This window comes from Lepidochelys kempii, chromosome 4 (assembly GCF_965140265.1).
Source record: "Lepidochelys kempii isolate rLepKem1 chromosome 4, rLepKem1.hap2, whole genome shotgun sequence".
NCBI lineage: Eukaryota > Metazoa > Chordata > Testudines > Cheloniidae > Lepidochelys > Lepidochelys kempii.
Window position 1 is genome coordinate 38,396,083 of NC_133259.1, and position 18,318 is coordinate 38,414,400.

The following is an 18,318-nucleotide window of genomic DNA, read 5'->3' on the forward strand; positions in this document are numbered from 1 at the left end:
ACCTAACAAGGCAAAGAATAAGAAGTGCTGAGAGGCCTGTTGGTCTAAGTTAGCAGCCAGGGTCAGCAGTCTGCACAAGATTGTGCTGTCAGATCCAAGTGTATTTACCCTTTTTAAAAAAACTCACCAGATTAAACTCTTGTAACCTCTGTTATATGACTTGCCCTTTGGGGGCTAATTTTATTCACACAGCACCTTTCACAGCAGCTATATTTGCCAAGCCTACTTTTCTGAAAAATCAGACAACTTGTGATAGGTCCTGGTATGTGTAATTGGAGTGATTTCTAGTGGGAAATAACAGCCAGTTTCTTTTTTCTGTGGTTTTTTGTCTGTTTGTTTTTTGAAAGGAAACACTGCCTTTGGTTTTCAGTTATGACAAACCTTATGGCTAGGAAATTTCCTGACAGTAAGGCAAAAATTCTCTAATGCTCCAAAGCAGGATCTCCAGGATCAACAGAGGTTTATAAACGAATGCAGTTAATTACAATACCTAAACAATTAGAGGCAATTTCTTGGATCAGGACAATGACATTGCTTTGTAAATTTATCCACAATAAAATTAATGACCAAACAGCAAAACATAGTTGACATCTTCCTTTTTTTATTTTACAAAGCATGAAAAACAATACAAAGAAGAGAATGTGGGAATAAGTAGTTGAGTAGCAGTTTGATCATAGAATATTACCTACCTGTATATTCTTTCTTTTATCAACTATACAGTAACTAGGACAAACAATTCTGTTGTTGTCTAACTTAAGTAAGTTATGCTGAATAACTATGTAGTGTGGAAAATTGAAGAAGCAAGAACAAATCAACATTCAAAAGACTTTAATACTACTTAAAGCTGAACATAATATACATAGTAACCTCATTAGCCTAGTACAAAAATACTGTGCCCAGAAACTATATATTTGTTAAAATATTTGAAAAGGTAGAAGAATACAAATAGACATGCTCAGTGGCAAGTGACAGTTCATTACAATTCCTTTTATTAAACTATAATATAAATTTATTTTTAAACTATGTACAGTGCTTTTCACACTACATTCTTTAACAGACACATGCATGTGTCTATCATGTTCATACACAGAAGGCTCAAATTCTAACTTCAGTTACACCTTTGTGGTACCATTGAAGTCAATGGGGGCTGGCTGAATGAACTATAGACTGTGTAGGTGTTACTGAGGACAAGAATTTGGTCCAGGGTCTTTATAGGTGTAGGCAAGAATAAAGATAAATTTGTCCCGCTCTGTAACTCTCTATGGGGCCCAGTCCAGCTTCCACTGAAGTTAATGGGAATCATTCCATTGACTTCAAGTGGGCATTTGATCAGACCCAATATCATGGAATGGACAAGCTCATGGTGTGGCAGTTAGTAGAAGCCACTGTTTAGCACACTTAATTAATATACATTTACAAATGGTGCTTAGATACGAATTTCTCCATGGAAACCAACCTTCTCTGTGGAAAACAAGCCTTTCCATGCAACTTTCATTCAACTGGCAACGCTGAACATAGAAATAGCCTGATGTCATAATTTGTTGTATCTAGTAAAATGTCACTAATATCCAGACCCAACTCAGATGATCATTTCTATGAGTGTCTGAACCAAAGGCTCAGACCCATCTTTTAAAGCAATGCAGGGGTCTGGAGAGTTCTTATGAGGGAGAACAGACCTCATAAATTGTTACAGACCAGGGATATTCTAGAAATAGCAGAGTGCTTATGGAATGTAGACTGCATGTGATTACTCACATAGGGGACTATTCTACAACCCTTTCAGAGGCCAAACTCCCAGTTAAAGCTAATGAAAATTCTACCCACAGGATCAGGCCTTTAAGAGATACTCCCTTACAGCTTCATAATTTATTATAAATCATTTGCATTTGCATGAGTCAGCAGTCTCTGCTTTGATTGTTTCACAGCTGCGATGAGATCAAACCAAAACACTGGTTCAGCGCCCCACAAACTTTTAGGATCTAGATTTGACCTACCTGACTTTAGGCTTCTCTAATGGGCTGAACCAGAATACTGGCACCAAATGCCCCTGAAACTAAAGAATCTTAGATCTGGATTAGATTCCACACCTGAACATGGCATCTCAGAGCCATCCCCAAATGAAATACATTGGGCTGGATTTTCAAAAGTTCACTTTTGCATGCACTTGGGGTTGCATGTTCAGGAGGCAAAAGCAGGCTTCTGAAAAACTGAAATTTTTGTTGTAAAGAGAGAGACAGCCCTGCCACTGTTGAATGTTTCACAGAGACAAAGAACTCACAATCAATAGCCTGTCAGCATCCCCACCATCTGAAAGCAGCATGTGGTGACCCACTTAGCTTCAGCCTGCTGGGAGACATTAGAGACTGACTGGTTGATGAGATGCTATTGATTTATACTCAACAGTACAAATAGGTAGCTATTAAGAATCTTAATAGCTACTGTGTGATTTTCCTTAGCTGCTTTTACTGTATGTGAAATAATAGGAAGCCTGTTTGTTCTACAATTAATATTACAGAGATAGTAACTTGCTGAATAGATAGGTTTTATTATTCCTATCTTATTAGCTTAAGAGCCTCCCTCTTTTTTTAAGGAGAAGAGCAGGACCACTCACTCTTTAGGTGAATGTTAATATATGTGATAAGATTTTTTTCTTTTGTTTTTGTTTAAGGGGAAGAAAAGAACAAAGGCCTGTATTAAGGGGCTAAATTTTGCCCTGGGATGTGAGAACACATTTTCTATTGATTTCAATGCATGTATGCATGCACATCTGAGGGCAAAATCTGGTATCACATTAGCACTGGTCTTTCTTGGTATCTTGATTCAAAGAAATATGAAGAACACAGAGGGCCCAATCCTGCTCCTAAAGATGTCAATGTCAAAATTCCTGAAGACTCCAATGGGAGTAGGATTGGGTCAACAGAGGCTTCAATTGTATCCCAATGTACATCTTGTACAATTCCCATTGAGTCCACTGGGTGCACAGGGTATACATCAGGGCAGAATTTGGCACACAGATCATTAAGGCATTTAGACACAACTCCTGATGAAAATAATAACTGTGCAGCTAAATAAATTTGTTGGCTTTGAAAATTTCCCTGCACATACAATGTACTTCAGGCAGAGAACCATTATTGTATCTGCATGGTCACCTATGTTGCCAAAGACAAAAAATATCTGTTATCTGCACACAAACCAACCATGCTAGAGCCTTGAAACAAAAACTGCAATCAGGCAGACTGAAATACGATATAATGCCCTGATCATGCTCTCAATTTGCCTAAAATACATAAAACATAAGGCCCTAAACCAATAGTTTTAAAGAATTTGTATGTGGTTTTTTAAAATAAATAAATAAAGATGCATGTATGTTAGGACAATATTTTGACAAAAAAATTATGTAGAATAGAATTCTACATTTGTTACAACATATACTTTCCTCTATAGGGAAAGATTTTGTGGGGATGTATGTATACCTTAAATATATGCAAATACTATATAACTGTGTATATTTATCAGTGGAAGTAAAAAATGATGACTATGTGGTATTTACATGTTTGTTATGCCAAAGATATGGCTCCAGCATTCTTCTGCATTATTTAAAAATATAAATCAGGCCATGAAAAAACTATGTTATACACACACACACAGTACAGCAAATAAGATACAGAATAGTTGGGTTCTTAATATTAATGCTGTATCACTAACAGTTTTATCACTATAGTTGATTTGTTGTGTCATCCCCAGTTAAGTTTTGCTTTTGATCACACTAACAAGAATAAACCTATAAATATTTTATCCACACATATATTATATATAAAATAAATGGTTTAAATAAGAAAATAATTAAACTTCAGTAACTGCAGTATGCAAATTCCTACAATAAAAAGGAGAATACAGGAAAAAGCACATTCTGAGGTAATCTTATTTATCTAAGGAGCAATAACAAGTTTTTAAGGGTGATTACTGAGTTTGTGCCTATATATAAAATGTTACATACACACACACACATACACACACCTCATATTATGTATGCATAGATACACATAGAGTACTGCATATCATAATACCCCAAGAATTGTTCATTATTATTCATTGGACTTAGAAAAAATATTTTTTTCATAGGCAAATGTTTTCAAATTTGGCTGCAATAACAATGTACTGACATTCATAGGGGATCTTAAACTAGAGTTAAATCAGTTGCTACTAACTGGGTTGACTGAAATGCTGCAGTAAACAACAAGAACAGCCTACTCTAAACTTCCTTATTTCTAGAATCAAATAATATTTTGGAAGACTCTGGAATCAAATAATATTTTGGAAGATTCTGAAACATTTACTTAACATTTCCTCTATTATTTTTCGTATTTGAGTGCCTGTCTCTTTTGATTCCTTCTAAGACCAGAAGCAGGAGGGAAGATAAACAGAGGCTGTTTTCACAGCGTTTCCAGATGAACTGTAAGCAGATGGTACTGAAAATCTCATGGGGAAAAAAAAATTTCTTGCAGTTTCCAACTAAAATTGTGGGGACTTAAATGGTTCAGGCAAACTGAATGCACACTCTGAAATATATGAGGTCTATATATATATCACTACTATATATAGTATATATACTATATATATATATATAGTAGTATATATATATGAGGTCTATATATATAGACCTCATATATATATGATATATCACTACTGCTGGTATGTAATACAAAATATTGTTGTAGATATGAAAATCATCATCATTTACACAGCCTATGTTGTATCTGCATTTCTGAGAAGTCTTATGAGCCCCTGTCTCATTTTTAATCTACTGATCATGGCTACACATGGGAATTGTGCTCTCTTTATTCTATTTTTTTGGGGTTTGTCTTGTCCATACACTTTCTTGAATTCATGCCCAGTGGTCTATTAAAAATAATTTTTATTAGGCATTTCCTCTGTTAAAAGAATGATTTCCTCCATATCTGCTGCAAATCCACTGTCTCCGAATGCTTTTTATGCCTCATATAAAAATGTTAAGTCCCTGCAGTATTCTCACTTGCTTTTGCTTTCAGTCTTCCTTTCACTTGTTGCTTTAAGACTTCATCTGGTTAAAAACTGTACCTAGTAGAAGAAGTGCTAAAAATTATTTTTTTAATAATAAAAACATTCAGAGGCTCGTTCACCTGCACATCCACCAATGTGATATATGCCATCATGTGCCAGCAATGCCGCTCTGCCATGTACATTGGTCAAACTGGACAGTCTCTACGTAAAAGAATAAATGGACACAAATCAGATGTCAAGAATTATAACATTCATAAACCAGTCGGAGAACACTTCAATCTCTCTGGTCACGCGATCACAGACATGAAGGTCGCTATCTTAAAACAAAAAAACTTCAAATCCAGACTCCAGCGAGAAACTGCTGAATTGGAATTCATTTGCAAATTGGATACTATTAATTTAGGCTTAAATAGAGACTTGGAGTGGCTAAGTCATTATGCAAGGTAGCCTGTTTCCTCTTGTTTTTTCCTACCCCCCCCCCCAGATGTTCTGGTTTAACTTGGATTTTAACTTGAAGAGTGGTCAGTTTGGATGAGCTATTACCAGCAGGAGAGTGAGTTTGTGTGTGTATGGGGGTGGGGGGGATGTGAGAACCTGGATTTATGCAGGAAATAGCCCAGCTTAATTGTCATGCACATTGTGTAAAGAGTTATCACTTTGGATGGGCTATCACCAGCAGGAGAGTGAATTTGTGTGGGGGGGTGGAGGGTGAGAAAACCTGGATTTGTGCTGGAAATCACTTTAGATAAGCTATTACCAGCAGGACAGTGGGGTGGGAATAGGTATTGTTTCATATTCTCTGTGTATATATAAAGCCTGCTGCAGTTTCCACGATATGCATCTGAAGAAGTGAGCTGTAGCTCACGAAAGCTTATGCTCTAATAAATTGGTTAGTCTCTAAGGTGCCACAAGTCCTCCTTTTCTTTTTGCGAATACAGACTAACACGGCTGTTACTCTGAAAAAAAACATTCTAGTTTCCAAAGTTAACATCTGCAATCTCAAGCAAGCCTTCAAAGTGGTCATGGTCATTTTTTTAGTGCTACTAGTCTAGTGAATCAGATTCACTAACAATCTCCAGAAACATCCTCTTTTCTAGATCATATTCTTGAATGAGCCAGTTTTTTCATCACATGCTTTCACAATCTCATTCTCCTGTGCTTTTCCTTCTCTTGTGTCAGTTTGTTGGTTATGATGACGTTAAACTCATCTGCAGTATGAATATATTATCAGCAGCTCAATAGTGATCCTGGTTAGCTCAGTTTACTTCTCTTCACATTCATTCTCTGTTTCTCCCAGCCCTGTGTCTGACAAGTTTTTCAAGACAGTCTGTTAGCTACATTGTGAGTTGTGCTGTCGTATCATCTCACTGAGCAGCTTTCACCATCTCTGTGTAATTTCTTGGCACTTCCACGGCAAATCTCTTTTAGGTCCCTGATTGTTTAGTAAGTCACAGTATTTTTTTTAAATTCTCAAAAAGGTATGACCATTTTGTTGAGACATTCTTGTAACATCATAAGGCATCGGTATAGTATATCACACAAGTCCCTGTGCTTTGTCAACTGGGGCCCAATCCTGCATTCCCATATAAATGAAGCTCTCATTGATTTCAATGAGAGTTTTGTCTGCATAACAATTGTTGGGTTAGGCCTTTAGAGTGAATTTTAATCCCCAAGCTCCTTTTTGCCTCCAGGCTTCTTGCAAGAGAACAAACAACATTGCTTATTACTTATGGTTACATAACAAAGAATAAAAGAGGAAGAAAAGTGCCATATATGGTCATCTTTAAGGTACTGGCCACTCACGAAACACTAAACAACTATGTACATCTGTAAAGTAAAAGGCTTTCAAAGGCAGTTCAGTAACTGTACTCGTCGTACCTCTGTGTAGAACTGAGCAGAGTAAACTAACTCTGCAGTTCTATTTTTCTACTTCACCTAAATGAAATACAAGAAATATACAATCATTATACATCATTCACATAAAAATGGTCATGCTATGCTTTTAATGGCAGGGGAAATATATAATTTTAAATATAATAGTGGCAAAGAATACACCAAATCCCTACAGTGTATAGCAAAATGTAGTATCCCCAGATTACTGTAATTTCTGAGTAAACTCAAACTTGTATTTGCTAAATCAGAATCTCAGTTCCGCTTGGGCTGATTGCTTTCTCCATTAATCAGATTCTTCTCCTGTTGTTCAGCTAAGGATTGCCACTTCTGCCTATTCTTTCTACAGCCATCCAGTAAAGGGTAGCAGGCTTCTGATACATGTGTCAGGGCCTGCAAGAAATAAAACAAATCAGACTGGTAATGCATAACTAAAACCACAGTTTTCCTGCTCCTTAAGATGTGCCCATTGGAGGCACTAGACTAGAATATGTTTGAAACATAGGGCTTGTTTATACTAGAAAGTGGAGCTATGTTGGAAAACTGATTTTAGGAAAGGCTCCCTCTCACTCCAATTCCAATATGAACTTGATTATTTGACCTATGCAGACCACGCTACTTTGGCCATCTTTATTGCTGATGCAATTACTGATTTAACAGTTACCCAAGGGACATGAGGCCCCAGTGTATTCAGCACCTGATTAAGAAAGGTCTAGAGAAGAGCTGTGTTTAGTAGCCATTCTCAATTATTTTCATCTCCTAGTGTAGACCAAGCAATAGTGAGTTACTGTATTAGGCCGACATGGACTAATAAAAGTGAAGCAGAGAACAAGTTTTGGAAAGAGAATTGGAGTCAATGTTTGGGTTAGAATAGAATGGATAAATACTAGGGAAGGTGGAGAAACTTCCACTGACACAAAATGTTGATGAAAAATGTTAAATCCATGAACATTTTTGTGATTTTTTTTTCTTCCTCATTTACAGTCACACGTAATGAACACATAGCCCTTTACTCCTATAGGCTTCTGGAATTCAGTGGGACAGAAGTAATGAGTGAGAGTCCTGTGTTTGGGCCCACTGTCTGTTAAACATATTAAGTGACTACTATACGAAGCACAAGGGGTGAAGTCTGAAGTTAATGAGTATGGGATGAAATCAGTCAGGATTTCACTCATGGAATTTAATTCTCATTCAAACAATAAAAGATGGTGATGCCTGATTCTCCTTTTTCTTATGATAGTTTTACACCAGTATTACTCCACTGGGCCATATCCTGGTATAAATCAATATAGTTCCATTGCCACCAATAGAACTGGGCAACTGGCCTATTGTCTTCAATGGAGTTATTATTGATTTACATTGTTGAGAGGAAAATCAGGCCCATTAGGCACAATTCACTGGAACTATACCATTTAATTTTTTTGTATACATTTAAATGGGTTTTAAAATTCTAGAATGGTTTAATCAAATGTCAGCACTAAAGTCAGTGAAATGAGTGAAACACTTTTGCTGTTATTTATAGAGTCACAGATTTTAGGGTCTGAAAAGACCATTATGATCATCTAGTCCAGTGGTTCTCAAACTGTGGTTCAGGACCCCGTTTTAATGGGGTCGCCAGTGCTGGTGTTTAGACTTCCTGGGGCCCAGGGCAAGAGCCCGAGCCCTGCGGCCTGGGACTAAAGCCTGAGTCACACCCAGCGGGGCCGAACCCCAAAGACTTCAGCCCTGGGAAGTGGGGGGCTTGGGCTTTGGCTTCAGCCCTGAGCGGCAGGGCTCAGGTTACAGGCCCCGCACCTGGGGCTGAAGCCGTTGGGCTTGGACTTTGCCCCCCTCCCCTCCCACCTGGGGCAGTGGGGCTCTGGTGGGCTTAGGCTTCATCCCCCTTCCTGGGGTCATGTAGTAATTTCTCTTGTCAGAAGGCGGTCGTGGTGCAATGAAGTTTGAGAACCCCTGATCTAGTCTGACATTCTACATAACATGGCCCATAGAATTTCACCCAGTGATTCCTGCATCAAGCCCATTCACATGGACTTGATCGATTTTTGGTAAAATGGTAAACCAGACATTCAGTGCTGCCAGCAGCACGTGTGACAAACTCCTAGGGACGGGATGAAAGCTCACGAAAGAGCCAATGAGTGGGCAGGCCGAAGTTACAATTGTGCTTATTGTTCATTTTTACAGTGTTAGAACACTGGAGAGTGAACTGGCTCCTTGTTCTTTCCCAAGTGACATTATACGAACTGCTTTGTTGTTTCATTACGCGTTATTCATTAAAGAAAGCAGGTAGAGTCCCCACCCTTCTCCAAATAGAATAAATCTACAGTGGATCTGCTCCAAACACAGCTCTTGCGTGGGGCTTGCCTGCACTGTTAACTTGAATGACAACAACAAAGCATATGTCCTAGCCTAAGCTTTCTCCAAAGCTGGGCTGTTCCATGCATTTACCTGTAGGATCCTGGTGCTCCTTAGAGATACACCAAACCCTCTTTTAACCTGGATATAACAAGACCCACCTGGCAGCATGAATCAGCAGAAATAACTTTTCGTCCATATGGTCCTGCATTCCTATATAGGATCCTAGAAACTGCCACCCTGCTACAGAGTTTCAGTTCCTACCATATGAGGTTTAGTGGCTCAGTTGTGCATTTCAGGCACAGCCCTGCACTGAGCACAGCATGGAGCAGCACTGTCCCAAGGTTGCATTGTGTCTCCTTCAGGTACAACGTCCCAGAGCCCCTGCGAAGTGCAACATCCTCATAAAGGGTGGAGTGTGCACCCCCCTTATATCTTGATCAGTGCAGGAGATGTCGTTGCGTACATCATTTGGGTGGCGACTGCCACTAGCCAGGAGCATGCCTTGTTCTCAGGGGTGCTCAACAAATGCAATTTTGTTATGGAGCACAGGAACAAGAAGGAAGTGCCTTGTGCTCCCCATTCCCTCACACACCCACCCAAGGGATGGGCACAATCTGGCCCAATATATTTTGATAACTAGTTCACATGAGACCCAGTCCTCCTCTGGGCATTTCAGAGTGGGAGATTTCCCTAGAATTCTTGCGTTGGGGGTTGGATTGTCTTCCCTCTTTGTAAAAGGCCAGATATTCAGCCCTGTGGACCCTGAGATCTGTATGGATCACAATGCATCTGCAGAAGTACACGTCTCTTGCACAGAGGCTCTGTAGTACACAGCCACTCAATCCCCTACAGCTGCCTACCTTCCACTAGAAGGAGCTGTCTGGGGCTCTCCAATAACAATGGCCACTATATTCCCCTGATGTTGGATTTCCAAAGCATGGAATAGGAAGCTGCACACATGACTGCTGATTCTGTCCTCAGTAACTTGATCATTTGTCCTGTGGATTTCAGAGGCATTAGAGAGCATCCAGCCCCCCAGCCCTGCCTCTTCTCAACCTGCAGATGTGCAATTCATGTAAAGTGGCTTTGAAGTGGGCACAGAGAATGAGGGATGAATGTGTGAAATCATCTTGCTCCCACTTCCAATGGATAGATTTTTGGGGTTAGGTTCCCATTTGCTCCCCAATTTTCAGATCTCAATAACTGCACCCAGAATACATGATACAACCTGAGGAGGTTTTCCTCTAGTCTCAAAGATAGGAAATTAACTAAATTTTAATATACAACATAATCTGAGCAAGTACCTGGCTACGCAGCATGCGATTTGTTGCTAGAATGCAAAATGTTTCAATGGGTTCTGTCATGTTGTGTGTGTATAATCTGAAACTTGGTAAATATCCAAGTTAACATAGTAATGGTTTGCGCTTGTACTGTATCTCCCACGCCATGATTTCAAAGCACTTTACAATCCTTGATTAAGCCTCACAACACTCCTACTGTGAAGTAGATGGGTACCATCTTATAGATGGGTATAGTGAGGTTTTTCCAAAAGCACATGGCAACTTGGTGGCAGAGCCAGGAATAGAACCTGGTTATGCTTCTACGGGCACAAAGCTCTAAAGATTTAGAGCAGGTTGCACAGCGGAGCCAAGAGGCCAGTGAAGAAGCTTGGCAACGTGACCTCCAGAAGAAGAAGGGGAAATGTCCGGGTTCCAGCAACGCGGACACAGGTAACTAACCGCTTTCATGTTCTCTCCACAGGTACCATTGCGGAGAGTGGACCAGATGATACGTCTTGGGGGGAGAAAGCAGAAGGAGACTCCGCTGGTTGGAAGGCATGAGATGCACTGTCCTGAGGTTGGGGGTTCCACGACCACCACTCCCAAGAGAAGGAGGCGGGTGGTGGTGGTCGGGGACTCTCTCCTCAGGGGGAACTGAGTTATCTATCTGCTGCCCTGACCGGGAAAACCGAGAAGTCTGCTGCTTGCCAGGGGCTAAGATTCGCAATGTGACGGAGAATCTGCCGAGACTCATCAAGTCCTCAGATCGCTACCCCTTCCTGCTTCTCCACGTGGGCACCAATGATACTGCCAAGAATGACCTTGAGCGGATCACTGCAGACTACGTGGCTCTGGGAAGAAGGATAAAGGAGTTTGAGGCGCAAGTGGTGTTCTCGTCCATCCTCCCCGTGGAAGAAAAAGGCCTGGGTAGAGACCGTCGAATTGTGGAAGTCAACGAATGGCTACGCAGGTGGTGTCGGAGAGAAGGCTTTGGATTCTTTGACCATGGGATGGTGTTCCATGAAGGAGGAGTGCTGGGCAGAGACGGGCTCCACCTTACGAAGAGAGGGAAGAGCATCTTTGCGAGCAGACTGGCTAACCTAGTGAGGAGGGCTTTAAACTAGGTTCACTGGGGGAAGGAGACCAAAGCCCTGAGGTAAGTGGAAAAGCGGGATACCGGGAGGAAGCACAGGCAGGAACGTCTGTGAGGGGAGGGCTCCTGCCTCATACTGAGAATGAGGGGTGATCAGCAGGTTATCTCAAGTGCTTATATACAAATGCACAAAGCTTTGGAAACAAGCAGGGAGAACTGGAGGTCCTGGTGATGTCAAGGAATTATGACGTGATTGGAATAACAGAGACTTGGTGGGATAACTCACATGACTGGAGTACTGTCATGGATGGTTATAAACTGTTCAGGAAGGACAGGCAGGGCAGAAAAGGTGGGGGAGTAGCACTGTATGTAAGGGAGCAGTATGACTGCTCAGCGCTCCGGTACGAAACTGCAGAAAAACCTGAGTGTCTCTGGATTAAGTTTAGAAGTGTGAGCAACAAGAGTGATGTGGTGGTGGGAGTCTGCTATAGACCACCGGACCAGGGGGATGAGGTGGATGAGGCTCTCTTCCGGCAACTTGCAGAAGCTACTAGATCGCACGCCCTGGTTCTCATGGGTGACTAATTTTCCTGACATCTGCTGGGAGAGCAATACAGCGGTGCATAGACAATCCAGGAAGTTTTTGGAAAATGTAGGGGACAATTTCCTGGTGCAAGTGCTAGAGGAGCCAACTAGGGGGGGAGCTTTTCTTGACCTGCTGCTCACAAACCGGGAAGAATTAGTAGGGGAAGCAAAAGTGGATGGGAATCTGGGAGGCAGTGACCCTGAGTTGGTTGAGTTCAGGATCCTGACACAGGGAAGAAAGGTAAGCAGCAGGATACGGACCCTGGACTTCAGGAAAGCAGACTTCGACTCCGTCAGGGAACGGATGGGTAGGATCCCCTAGGGGACTAACATGAAGGGGAAAGGAGTCCAGGAGAGCTGGCTGTATTTCAAGGAATCCCTGTTGAGGTTACAGGGACAAACCATCCCGATGTGTCGAAAGAATAGTAAATATGGCAGGCGACCAGCTTGGCTTAACGGTGAAATCCTAGCGGATCTTAAACATAAAAAAGAAGCTTACAAGAAGTGGAAGGTTGGACATATGACCAGGGAAGAGTATAAAAATATTGCTCGGGCATGTAGGAATGAAATCAGGAGGGCCAAATTGCACCTGGAGCTGCAGCTAGCAAGAGATGTCAAGAGTAACAAGAAGGGTTTCTTCAGGTATGCTGGCAACTAAAGGAATTTGTGGCTGTGATTGCAGAGCCATTGGCCATTATCTTTGAAAACTCGTGGCGAATGGGGGAAGTCCCAGATGACTGGAAAAAGGCTAATGTAGTGCCAATCTTTAAAAAAGGGAAGGAGGAGGATCCTGGGAACTACAGGCCAGTCAGCCTCACCTCAGTCCCCGGAAAAATCATGGAGCAGGTCCTCAAGGAATCAATCCTGAAGCACTTACATGGGAGGAAAGTGATCAGGAACAGTCAGCATGGATTCACCAAGGGAAGGTCATGCCTGACTAATCTAATCGCCTTCTATGATGAGATTACTGGTTCTGTGGATGAAGGGAAAGCAGTGGATGTGTTGTTTCTTGACTTTAGCAAAGCTTTTGACATGGTCTCCCACAGTATTCTTGTCAGCAAGTTAAAGAAGTATGGGCTGGATGAATGCACTATAAGGTGGGTAGAAAGTTGGCTAGATTGTCGGGCTCAACGGGTAGTGATCAATGGCTCCATGTCTAGTTGGCAGCCAGTGTCAAGTGGAGTGCCCCAGGGGTCGGTCCTGGGGCCGGTTTTGTTCAATATCTTCATAAATGATCTGGAGGATGGTGTGGATTGCACTCTCAGGAAATTTGCGGATGATACTAAACTAGGAGGAGTGGTAGATACGCTGGAGGGCAGGGATAGGATACAGAGGGACCTAGACAAATTGGAGGATTGGACCAAAGGAAATTTGATGAGGTTCAATAAGGATAAGTGCAGGGTCCTGCACTTAGGACGGAAGAACCCAATGCACCGCTACAGACTAGGGACCGAATGGCTAGGCAGCAGTTCTGCGGAAAAGGACCTAGGGGTGACAGTGGACGAGAAGCTGGATATGAGTCAGCAGTGTGCCCTTGTTGCCAAGAAGGCCAATGGCATTTTGGGATGTATAAGTAGGGGCATAGCGAGCAGATGGAGGGACGTGATCGTCCCCCTCTATTTGATATTGGTGAGGCCTCATCTGGAGTACTGTGTCCAGTTTTGGGCCCCACACTACAAGAAGGATGTGGATAAATTGGAGAGAGTCCAGCGAAAGGCAACAAAAATTATTAGGGGTCTGGAACACATGACTTATGAGGAGAGGCTGAGGGAACTGGGATTGTTTAGTCTGCAGAAGAGAAGAATGAGGGGGGATTTGATAGCTGCTTTCAACTACCTGAGAGGTGGTTCCAGAGAGGATGGTTCTAGACTATTCTTAGTGGTAGAAGAGGACAGGACAAGGAGTAATGGTCTCAAGTTGCAGTGCGGGAGGTTTAGGTTGGATATTAGGAAAAACTTTTTCACTAGGAGGGTGGTGAAACACTGGAATGCGTTACCTAGGGAGGTGGTGGAATCTCCTTCCTTAGAAGTTTTTAAGGTCAGGCTTGACAAAGCCCTGGCTGGGATGATTTAATTGGGGATTGGTCCTGCTTTGAGCAGGGGGTTGGACTAGATGACCTCCTGAGGTCCCTTCCAATCCTGATATTCTATGATTCTATGAACCCAGGGATCCAACTCCTAGTCCCCAGGTCCAACAATGCCTCTCCACCTGGTTTTGCAATGATTACAACAAACCACTTCAACCAAATAAGTAAGCAGCTAGTGATAAATGTTGAAATAGTCTTTTGACCAGATTAAATATTGAATAATAAACAGTAAAGGATTTCTCATATATTATTCAACTACAGAACAGCAAACTTGGTTCTAACTTGAGCTTCTGCACTTGTTGCAGGCTACAGTACTCAGTTCTTGTTTAGTTAGTTGTACAATCCACTCTCAAATAGAGTACCTCATAGAGCTCTAAACAAATGGCATCTATGAATCCAACTTGCATGCTGGGAATTTTATTTTTCTTCTCTCTGTTCATTAGATCCTGAAAACACAAAAAGAAGTATTCAGTTTTCATGGCAAACACCCAAGGTGAGTCAGCTCTATATTAAAATAAGTTTTAAAAAAAATCCAAGAATAGTAAGAAAAGTAGCAGCACAATATGTTGTCAAGTAGATAACTTGGCTGCATGAACTACTTCTGGAGTCTTTTTCCTGGACTGGCAGTGTGCAGATCATCTGTGGAGGCTGAAGCCCACTTTAAGAGGGTGAGACGAGTTTGCACTACTCGTTAAGTGTCAGAATGATTGGGAAAAAGCTCTTTCCATACTCTGGTACCCACCACCAAAAACAACATTTAAATAGGAAAGGGAAGTCCTATTGGCAGTAATAATTTTGAAAAAGGTGCTACCACACATGGCTTTCCTACTTACTGTTGGTTCTGTGTTGAGTTCCTTTCTCTCTTTATCTCCTTGGTCAAAAAATTCTGTAGCTACAAGTTCAGCTATCTGTAAGAAATGTCACAAGCTGTTTGTTAGTTTTAAAGGCCTGGATTTACACTTTCTACCTAGGGTCAAAACAGAAAGTGTTATTGCTGGGTGTCTTCCCTGAATGGAAAAGGAATAAGGCCCTGATTCTGAAAATAATTCTGTAACCGTATGCCTGCATGAAGTCCCAGTTGGTTTAAATGAGCCTAAATGAAAAATCTCTAATATTGAGGTAGGCCCACTAAGCTGTTTCAGTCAAATAGCACGATGTCAAATGAAACATTTTTAGCAGTAAACAAACCTAGATTGTATATGTTTTAACTGTCTAGCACCAAGTTTTCGCTACACAACCAGACACAGCAAACAACTAGCATTTGTTACACATCAGTTCTGAAAAAAAAAACGAGCTTATTAGTACATGCATTTCATCTGTCTAACTCCACTGACCTGGGTGGAGTTGCATGGGTTAGAAATCAGGGCCCAATCAGACCCAGTATGTTCTAGAGGCTCTTAAGATATTACAATACATTGTACTAGTACATACCCTATTCCAAAATTTGCTCTCTATATGTCAATAAGCTCAACTCACAACAATCCAGTGAGGTAAGCATTAATTTGCTGATGGGTAAAGTGAAGCATAATAATGATAAGAGACAAATCTTTAAACTAGAGGTTACACCTAAGATTTTCAGAAGTGTCTAGTGATTTTGGGCACTTCTGTTGGTGGGTGTCCAACTTGAGATAGCTGATCTCTGGCTTTCAGAAAGTGTTGACCATCCATCCTTTGAAAATCAGGCCCCTTTAAAGTGTATTAAGTTGGAAACACACACAAAATTGAGAGACCCTAGGCACAAAAGTGCACTCACATTTACATCTGAATTTACCACAGCAGCACACGCAAACTGGAAATAGCATCTAGCCAGCCATTCACAATTGAAATGATGATAAATACACATATAAACAAAGGTCATTTACCTTCTGAGGATTGCTCCCAAAGGCTGCGCCTTCCACCAATACCTTTGCAAAGTGGAAGGTGAGGCTTAGGAAGCAGAAGCTATAAAGAATAGCAAACGCTTAAAAAATCTTAAATTAAGTTTATACCCGTTGTTGAATTGGCCATGGCTTTGTTATTGCGGACAAATCACAAGCAGTCATCAGCATTGCTCTGTAAAAACAAAGAAAAATTCATCATTTGTTGTAACATGAAACTCATGTAGCCATTCAGTCTACAAGCTAATAAATACAGTATCCAATATCAAATAAAATCAAAGCCAGGCTAACTGATAAAATTACAGTAAGATGACAAAAATATCCTTTAATGCGGGACTAGATGACTGAGGAATGGTAACGCGGTACTGTGCCTGTCTCTTATGTCATCTGATCTGAGCAAATCAGTTGAGATCAAATCCATTACCACAGGAAAGGCCCAGGTAAAAAAAGCTGGCCTCAGTCCATCTGTTAATGGACAGGTACCACATTATAAAAACGACTGTCATCATTGACAATAACTCACACCTTTGCTGGCTGCTCCAGGAGGAAGGTTGAGGACTGAATGAGCCATGGACATGGACGTTAACTGAATTAGTCTGCCTACAGAGGCAGTGCCTTCAAAACAGGGTGATAGCACACTGGTGAGGCAGCCTGGGAAATCTTGCAGTGCTGTTGGTGTGGCTGTTCTCTGTCCCTCGTGTCTCTATCCTTAAATCTCTTTCCTTTCATGGGAAATGAATTTGCCTCAAAACAAGCAGCCCTCCCTGAATCTTTCAGCTACAGATTACAACAGTTCAGTGCTTTAAGACAATGCACCTACAGCAAAAGAACAACACAGCATTCTGTCAGGAGTCCTATACCCTTTAGGAACAATAGAAAAGCTAGTGGACAGGTGCCGCACTATAAAAATCACTGTCATCACTAACAATAACTAGCAATTTTGTTGACTGTTTCAGAAGGAAGGCCACAAGAAGTCATTCATCAGAGTTCATCAGACAACCCCTGCAGCTCTCTTAACAATATTCAGATCCAGGTGTTCATTAACTGACCCACTTGACTTGTGTCAGCTTGTACTGGCCCAGATTAAACAGATTTATGTTGGCTCTACTGAAAGTAATAGCAGTGTGAAGTGGAAAACCTGATAGTTGGTAGTACAGTTTGTTTTTTAAACATCTGCCATTTACTTACAAAAATAGCTCCTTCTGCAGAGGATCTTCCCAGTTAAATTGCTTCTTTTGTAGAAGTTCAAAAAACTCTCCCCTTCTCCTTAAAACCAGTAAAAACAAGAGAAAGATTCACAATCAGTCTGACACAATCCAAACACCTTTCAGCAGCTGTTCAGCCAAATGCATCTCTAACTTACTTAAAGTACAGTGCTAAGTCTGTGGCAAGAATGGCTTGTTTTATCATTTTCAGCGTGGCCTTGTATTCTTCAATGGAAAGGTTGCTGAGAATCTGGTTTCCCTTTAAAAAAAAAACCGCAACAACAAAAAAGCAGTGTTAACAATAAAACTTGGAACATGTCACCAAATTATTACATCCCCTCCTAGATTCTAAATCACTGGGAGTTGTTTTCTTGTAATTGATGGTTTCTTCCTACTCTGCTTTCTCTTGCATTCTCCAGCCCATGGCACCTGCATAAAAACATACTATAGTATTCTTGAATAATAGCCCAAAGCTCTGTAGCAGCATCAGAGTAAATGACTGTACATTAGAATACTATAGTATTTTTATGAGGGGATATACAAGAGACAGAGCAGTCAGGGAGCAAAGACCCTTCAAAGTCTTTATTTCATCCCAAAGAATTCATTTTCCACAAGCCACATCCTGGAGCTTCTTCTTTTTTCCTCCAGTAAAGAGACTGTAACAGACAATTATATTTCTTAGGAACTTACCAACTTACCTAACATACTGTCAACAACATATAAGACTCATTCAATTACAAAACAGCATAAAAAATAAGTCATTGCAGTCACCCACTGCAAAACCAAAGCATACTGGGGATGATGTAAGGAGATCACATCTACAGTGTATCCTAGCTTCTGTCAGGTGAATCAAGGTGAATCACTTTGTACTATTAGGTAGGCCAACATTACCACGCCACTGATATGA

General features: G+C 41.1%; 1 protein-coding gene across 6 annotated transcripts in view; it reads right to left on the reverse strand.

Annotated features, from left to right (window-relative positions):
• Nucleotides 1–581: 581 nt before the first annotated feature.
• Nucleotides 582–18,318, reverse strand: part of PDE5A (phosphodiesterase 5A) — a 94,920-nt gene continuing 77,183 nt past the window's right edge. For all 6 annotated transcript variants that reach the window (XM_073341003.1, XM_073341002.1, XM_073341005.1 and 3 more), the window contains 6 exons: nucleotides 17,570–17,670; nucleotides 17,395–17,472; nucleotides 16,318–16,381; nucleotides 15,163–15,237; nucleotides 14,692–14,775; nucleotides 582–7,323 (listed from right to left, as the gene is read on the reverse strand). In XM_073341003.1, the coding sequence (XP_073197104.1) occupies nucleotides 7,186–7,323; nucleotides 14,692–14,775; nucleotides 15,163–15,237; nucleotides 16,318–16,381; nucleotides 17,395–17,472; nucleotides 17,570–17,670 (540 nt within the window). In that variant the 3' untranslated portion in view covers nucleotides 582–7,185. The remainder of the gene's footprint in view (nucleotides 7,324–14,691; nucleotides 14,776–15,162; nucleotides 15,238–16,317; nucleotides 16,382–17,394; nucleotides 17,473–17,569; nucleotides 17,671–18,318) is intronic.